The sequence below is a fragment of the Leptonychotes weddellii genome, chromosome 11 (genome assembly GCF_054177405.1).
Source record: "Leptonychotes weddellii isolate Sample4059 chromosome 11, ASM5417740v2, whole genome shotgun sequence".
NCBI lineage: Eukaryota > Metazoa > Chordata > Mammalia > Carnivora > Phocidae > Leptonychotes > Leptonychotes weddellii.
Window position 1 is genome coordinate 72,799,529 of NC_138379.1, and position 7,817 is coordinate 72,807,345.

Consider the following 7,817-nt stretch of genomic DNA (forward strand, 5'->3'; position numbering starts at 1 on the left):
CTTAACGACTGAGCCACCCAGGCGCCCCTATCTTCGTCTTTTTAATAATAATTTTAAAGGGTCTAACCAAATAAAAATATGGGGAAGGAGGAATTTCCTTTACATTTTAGGGAGCCACAGAACATGCCTGGCTTCTACTGAGCTTGCCGTTGACTCAAAATACTGGCTCTACCGTGGTGTCCAGCTTGTTCCTTCTCAGTCTCCTCCTCACATCCCAACCGTGGGAGGGAGGGAGTTTGGGTTTCCAGTGTTAGGGTGGTGCATGAAGCACAGCATTTACTCCGAAGGCAGATGGACACAATTCCTGACACACCACCATGCCGGCCGTCCAGGTCCTTCTGACTCAGAATTAAGTCATCCAAGGTATTGGCCTTTTCCTCCAAGGAGGCTGTCATCTACACAGCTGATAAGCAAATGCTCCAAGACTTCATGAGAATTGTTAGTAAACAAGAAAAGGCCCAGAACCCAGGAACTACGCAGAAGCAACCCCCAGGCCACGGCGTGGTCCGCAAATGGACCCTCTTGGGCACAGTCGTTGTCAGACCTGAACCAGACCTCACTCTTACTGTCTTCTAGCCCCTGGGCCTCCACCACACCAAGCAGAGAGAAGGCTGGTACAGAAATTCCCCAGGACACAAACTGTCTCCGCAACAAGGAACTCGATAAAACATATGCATATGGTAAGGCAGGTAAGGGGGCATGAAAAATGTAAACAACCCGATTTGTTGGCTTGGGTAGGTGAATCTTTGCCTTTTTCATTTTAAAACTGCCTTTATGATCGTAATCATGTGTATAATAAATAAAGCTACATTTTGTTCAAAGCCTTGCTGAAAGCACATCTCCAGCCAGTTTCCTGGTCTACCAGATGAGTAACCTCACCAAAAGGGGAAACCAGACGAGTTTGGTGTGAGAGGTTTTTGTGGACTTGTGTCGGCGCCTGATGCTCACCACTCTCTGTTTAATGACGTGTTCCAGTATTTTGCTGGGGATATGCATCAATCACCATCATCCTTGGAATACAACTGTATAATGGCTTTGCGGTTAAGATCTAGGCTTTGAAGTCACACAGATCTAGGTTTGAACCCTGGTATACCTCTAATTGCCTTTGGGCCATTATGCAAACCTTTGGAGGCTCGGTATTCTCATCTGTAAACTGGGCTTTTTTTCCCTTAGTTGCTGTGAGAAGAGAGAGAGATGATGAACTGAAATACACATACTGACTGATGGGTAGAAATGGTTGTAATCATAGTCCGCTCTACCTTTTCACTAACATCACCAAGTCAGAGAAACAAAGGATCTGAGATTTTGACCAGTTTGCCAACTGTCCCAAGGAATCTAAGGATTCTGTTGCTAAGCCTGAACAGAATAAGCAAGTTCAGAAAATATGAGATTCCAAGACAGAAATTTTAGTAGAGACTTGCTTCTGGAAAAGTTCTTAACAAAGAAAAAGAGGCAATTACTATCTGAGAACTCTGAACAAACCCCAAACACCTTCTCACCACGGCCCGCCTGAGTGAGAATTCTAGGAGAAGCCCAGAAATTCCCATTCCCATCTGCGAATTGGCCATTATAATTCTGGTAAGCCGCCAGCGTCTCAGCAACATCCTAAGAAGAGAAATCCAGTTTCTACCCAAATCAAACTAATCCTGACCCTTAGTAATCCGTCCAGTCCCGAACGCACTGTCTGACGCTCCAGTAGGCCCAGTACAGCAGACTGAGCCGGGCTTCAGATTCCAATCCCACTACTGTTTCACTCTGTGACCTTAGGCAAGTTACTTAGCCTCTCTGTGCTCCACTTTCCTCACCTATGAAGGGGGGATAATAATACTAAGAGGTATATAATACATGATCTATGCTCACCAAATGCTAGCAATGATCTAAACACTCCAGCAGCATATGTACAATGTCAGAAGCAACATGTTTAGGCCCTGGGCTGAGGGGCTGGGTCACACTCTCTTCTTCTACGAACATACTTTCTCTCTTAGGAGAGACATGAGCCAACAGTCTGCGCAGGACCAGAGGCCAGAGAAGGAACTGACACCAGGGGAACTCCAGCACCACAGTGGCCACCGTCCACGGCCACGGTGCAGGCAGCCACACCCCCTGGGGGTGCAAGTGAGAGGCCCAGGTGGGGGAGACTGTGATGATGCAGCGCCCCACGAACAAGCCGGCTCTGGCTACTTCCATTCCTGCACGGATGGAGAAAGGTCCTGCCTGGAGGTTCTTGTATATGGCTGCATCCTTCCCAAGGCAGATGACTCAGACCCCCCCCACCCCTGGCACAGCGGACGGTCCCACAGGTTTAGACGCCCCAGGCTTCTGACTTGGGCAGTGACTAAGCTAGGGTTGTCTTCCCTGCCTCAGTTTCCCCATCTTCTAAATGAAGCCATGAAGGTCCAGGTCTTCCCAGGACCAAGGTGCAGGGAGGCCCCCTGGAGTATGTAGGCTCCCTGTTCATTCACAGTACCCGGGAGGCGAGTCCCCACCTAAAGAACCATCCCAGTTTCCCACTGCCCACCCTCCCGGCTCTCCCCTCACCCCCTGCACACATCTTCCCAGCACAGGGGCCTCTGAGAGAGCCCGGCACGCACTCAAGAGAACCCAGAAAGAAGGAAGTTGTTTTAAAAAGTTTTGTGTTGTATGGGGGGGCAGGAGGAAGAGGGGAAGGAGTCAGTTACAGTGGTCGTGAGCTCACATTTCCTTCCCGTAGAAGGATCTTTCCCATAGAAGCTGCATAAAGGGTGCTCTCATTTCCCACAACTCCTCTAAGACAGTCCCTGTGTTCAGCAGGGCAGGCCGGCTGTTCTGGGAGGCCAGCGCCCCAGCGCCGGCCCGGGTTCTTGGCCTCTGCGCATGCCTGCTACCGCGATGACCGCACCTTCCTGTTGGTCGCTAGGCCTTTTCCAACTCAGAAATCCAACCTGGGTGATGTGTACACCACCCTGCAACTTACAAAGGGCTGTGATGTAAAGTATCCCTTTTAATCCTTGCAACAAATCTGTAACACACATGTCATCCCCATTTTATAGTCACAGAAACTGAGGCTTAGAGACATTAGGTAACATCTCTGAGATCACCTGCCAGGAAAGTGGAGGCACCAGGTCTTGGCCCCATCATGTTGGACGCTCCGGCCACCACATCACAGATGGCCGCATGCCCCAGTTCCCCTACCCTGACCCTTCGGGCCTGGGGTGGATGCCTCCTACGTGATGCCCCCCCCCCCCGCCCCCGGCTTCTCTGGAATCTAGTACTTACCATTCACACAGAACTTAATTCCCCGTATCCCACGCATACAGGGTGTTCCCTGCAGGCAGGGGCTCCCTGACTGGGGTCTGTCTCAGCATTACTGTTCAGTGCCTGGCACTTGCTGTCAGTGGGTATCTAATAAATATTTGTTACATGGATGAGTGAACGTGTGACCAGTTCACAAAGAGATGACTCTCTGAATTCCCAGTCCTGGTCTCCACACGCCTAAGGGATACTGAGTCCCACCCAGGGCACTCCTGACTTGAGATGGCACCAATGGATCCAGCAAATATTCAACAAGGGCCCAGAGGTTCAGTGAGGCAGGCTTCCCAGTTCTCACTGCTGGCCATAATAATTGGCATCTGTACACCTGCTATCATGGAGGGAGGGTTCACACAATCCCCAGACACAATGTGTACGTCAGGGCCCTGGGGACAGTAGGGAACACTGAGGTGGCCACCTCCTGCTTGATGGGAACAGCTTGGGGTGGGGCAAGGGCTACAGTCATCAGCCTTGGGAAGGATGCAGCCATATACAAGAACCTCCAGACAGGACCTTTCTCCATCCATGCAGCGGACGGTCCCACAGGTTTAGACGCCCCAGGCTTCTGACTTGGGCAGTGACTAAGCTAGGGTTGTCTTCCCTGCCTCAGTTTCCCCATCTTCTAAATGAAGCCATGAAGGTCCAGGTCTTCCCAGGACCAAGGTGCAGGAAGGCCCCCTGGAGTATGTAGGCTCCCTGGAGTATGTAGCCAGAACATGGCACTTGAAAGTGATAGTCCCCCTGCAGGGCTCAGCATGACCCAGCCAGGCTCTGCTGACACCCAGGGCAAAACCAGGGGCAGCAGCCGCACCTGCTGATCAGGGAACAGGTCAAGGCCGAGTCTGCAGACCCTGACGGCAAACACTGCACGGTGATCCGGGGAACGAGATTTCTGCTAAGGCATGGGATGGGAAGGAATATCTGAAGACTGCCTGGGAAATGGAAACGAGCTTTGGGCATAGTCGGCTACTTCCTTCAGGACACACTGCATCACATCTAATTTTTGCACATGTCTCTAAACATGGGTCTCAGGACTGTGATTTCCTTAAGGGAAGCAATCATATCTTATTTGTCTTTGAGAACCCTTCCTCCAAAAGTTCCTGGCCTGGGATCAGGTACAGAATTGGTTCAATGGAGCTTGGCAGGAGAAATAACATGACAGAGTGATCTATGTGAAAGAAAATCGCAGAATCAGAGGTGGAGGGGAGAACCCAATGGAAGAGAGAACGTGTGAGCTTCACAGAAGATGAGAAAACCAGCAGGGACCAAGGGGAAAAATAAGCAAGGGCTTGCAGGTGACAAGAGAAAGCTGGCTGTCGGGGGCTCCGAGGGGAGTGTGGAGATGAGCCCCAGGCCTGGCCCCTGGTCAGGAGGGAGTGTGGGTGGAGAGGCTGCACAGACAAGACGAACCCCAGAAAGGGAAGTTGAGGGGAAAAAAACAGCCCTGAAATAACAAATACCAAACAGCAGGCCCTCTGCTGAGGAGGAAGGAGGCTAGAAGCCCAGCAGGCAATTCTCAGGGATTCATAAACATGGCAGTTACAGAAGGGAAGATAAAAGGCATACATGGCGTGAACCGGCCAAGCGGGGAGGCTCAGCAGGAACCCAGTCCCAAGCCTCCAGGCTGGCTGCCCTGTCCATGCTTCCTTCCACACAGGGTGGAGAAAACAAGAGTAACCCAGCCTCGGTGGCTATTTCGGGTGCGGCTAACCACAGCAGCCCCAGGATCTGGTCTTCTGCAAACTCCCTAAGTCACCAGGCCCCCCCTTGGAGAAAAGGAATTGATTTCAGAGAGCTCCAAAATGTGGCCTGACTTGGAGCAATGACCACAATGTGGGGCAGCAGATGTTCCTGGACCAGGACAGGAGAGAAAGTGAGAGCTGGTGGTGCAGCAGAGCCCCTCATCATTTGCAGAGGGGAAAGCTCCCTCCCAAAACAGCCCCTGCCTCTCAGCGCCCACTCAGCATCCGCTGTGAGCTGGAGTTCACCCGCATTTGGGGAAACCCGGGGTCCCAGCTAGACAGAGGTAGAGGCCTGGTTGCTAGTCCCGCCTGGACGCTGCCACGGTGTCCTTCAGTAAAGGAACAACCCATCCCCAACTCTTTGCATTAAGGTTTAATGTCCTTGAGATCTTTCAAGAGGTCTCTCGTTGTTTTGTCTGTCAAACAAGAGCTGCGGGCTTTGGGAGCTTCCAAAAGGCTCAAGACACATGTTCTCACATCCCTTCCCAGAGAATCATCTTCCCAAAGAGCTCCATCCCCTCTTTGCTTTTTTCATTCCCGGTCAGAAGGCATTTTGGGACCTTTGTAGGTTACAACTGGGAGACCAGAGCTAAGGTGGTGCTAAGGTGCTAAGGACTCCAGGGTTGGGGTTGCCTGGGCTCCTCAAACTCCTGCAGAGGCCAAGGATGGCTCTGGTCCAAAGCCCCTTAGAAACTTCCCTGCCTCGGCCCAAATGACCCCACTCCGTGCCTCCACCCCTGGTTCTTTTTCCTGATGTGCACTAATAGCGCAGAGTTAATGGAGGGACCCAGATGGAGCCCATTTTTGGGGTCAGGGAAAGGAATGAGCGGGCAGGAAGGCCGGGGGAGAGATTCGGCGTCTCCAAGGGCCTTGGGGTTGGCGCCTCCACCGTGGCCGGCTGGCGCGCGGCAGGGCTGGTACCAAAGGTCCGCCAGGCACTCGCCGAACAGGAAATTCCACCTGTCGGGCCCGCCAAGGGCCGGCCAGAGCCCGGGCCACAAATGGGCAATGGAGTGGTTCCCTTTGCCAAGACAAAGCGCGGCGCTGCAGCGCCCGTGGCCCTCGGCGCCCGCTCGCATCGCCCAGCTCCAGGCCACTCGGGGTGGCCTCCCGGGCCCCGACGACGCGCGCGAAGCCCGCGCCCCTCTCCCACCTGAGGCCGCGAGCTGTACTTGAGTCCCGCGCCGAGGTCCTTGGAGCCCCCTCCGCCCTTGCGGGCCCGATTGCTCTTCATGGTCCCGGTGGCCGGCCGCGAGTTTCAGAGGCGTGGTCCCCGTGGACGGCTGGCTCCCATCGCCGTCGGGGCGCGGGGGACGCGGAGGGCGCGGCGCGCGCGGGCTGCGCGGGGGACGCGGGGGCGCGGGGGCGCGGGGGGCGCGGGGCGGGCCGAGTTCCGGTCGCTGCCCGGCGTGCGGGCCGCCGGCGGTCGCTCTCGCCCTCACTCTTCCTGTCCCGGGCAGGTAGTTTCAGGGTGTGGCCTCCCCGGGCCCGCCCCGCCGCCCGGCCGCCTCGCCGGCTCACCCTTCCCAGGCCCGCCGCCCCCTCGGCCGCTGCCGCCCCGTCGGCCCCTCCCGCCCCGCGCAGGGCCCCGGGGAGAAGGGGAGCAGCAGGCCACGGCCCGGAAGGTGAGGGACAAGTAAGACTCAGCGACCTGCGTGGTGGTGGCCATTAGCATTAACTGTGGTGGTGGCCATTAGCATTAACCATACGGGCCCAAGGCGAGTAGCTAAGAGCAACAAAAGTGAATGCACCGCTCTCTTCCCCTCCTAGAGGTGACCGTTTGCCCCGGGAGACAACCCTTCCATCCTCCTCCTTGATGCCAACCATGGTTTCTCTCCCTCCCTCTGGCGTCTGCCATCTCTCGCCACCTTGCTACATGACTAGGCCTCAATTATAACCCCATCAAACCCAAACAGAAACCAGAACTGCTCCTTGACCCAGCCTCCCCCTCCAGCCACTGCCCTCCGTCCTCATGGCCATGGCCATTGTTGCCCTGTCCTCTCTGCTAGGAGGCCCTTACTGGGGTCTGTGTCCAGCTCTCCCTGGCTGGGTGACCAGAGACTCCAGTTGCTCCACCAAATGCCATCTTACCTGTTCCCAGCACCCTTCACCTATTTGCCACTTCCGGTGCTGATTGATCCCATCCTCAAATGCTCACCCCTTCCCTGGATTCTGGTCCTACTTTCTGGTCCCTAAAGATCAAGTTTCCCAAAGTTGTCTCCTCAGCCTCCTCCCCTCTTTTGCTCCCCTTTCTGGACAACTCATCTCATCTAATGACTTCAAATAGGTAACTCTGCCTTCCTAATGTTGACGTCAGGAAGGAGTGCTGGTTCTGCATTAATAATTGCTCGAGAACTTCTCCATTTGTGTTCTCCTGGTATTACATAGTCAACAAATACTACTGAGCACATATGATATGCTAAGCACTGTTGTAGGTGCTGGGAAACAAGAGTAAACAAAATAAAAATCGCTGCTTTGCAATCAACAAGCCCCAAACTTCCTTCCCAGACTTGGCCATCTTCCCCTGGCTATAATAGTAGTCTCCTAGACTCAAAATGTTGGAATTATCTCTGATTCTCCACCCTCTTACACATTGTATCTAATTAGTTCCAAATCTGGCCAAGTCTTTCTCTCCAAGAGCTGACAGGCATAGCCCTTTCTTTCCTCCCCCTTTCAAAGACCCCCTTGAATACAAGCCTTCATCACCCTTTTCCTGGATTTGTGTAAGAAGCAAATGGATCGCCTGTCTCCAGTTTGGTGCCCTCTGATCCCTCCTGGACACCGCAG

General features: G+C 54.0%; 1 protein-coding gene across 1 annotated transcript in view; it reads right to left on the minus strand.

Moving 5' to 3' along the window:
* The window catches only part of ST14 (ST14 transmembrane serine protease matriptase), a 40,944-nt gene extending 34,601 nt beyond the window's left edge, over window positions 1-6,343 (minus strand). Inside the window, exon 1 of the mRNA XM_006731168.3 lies at window positions 6,184-6,343. Coding sequence (XP_006731231.3) covers window positions 6,184-6,264 — 81 coding nt within the window. The 5' untranslated portion in view covers window positions 6,265-6,343. The remainder of the gene's footprint in view (window positions 1-6,183) is intronic.
* Between the last annotated feature and the right edge of the window lie 1,474 nt (window positions 6,344-7,817).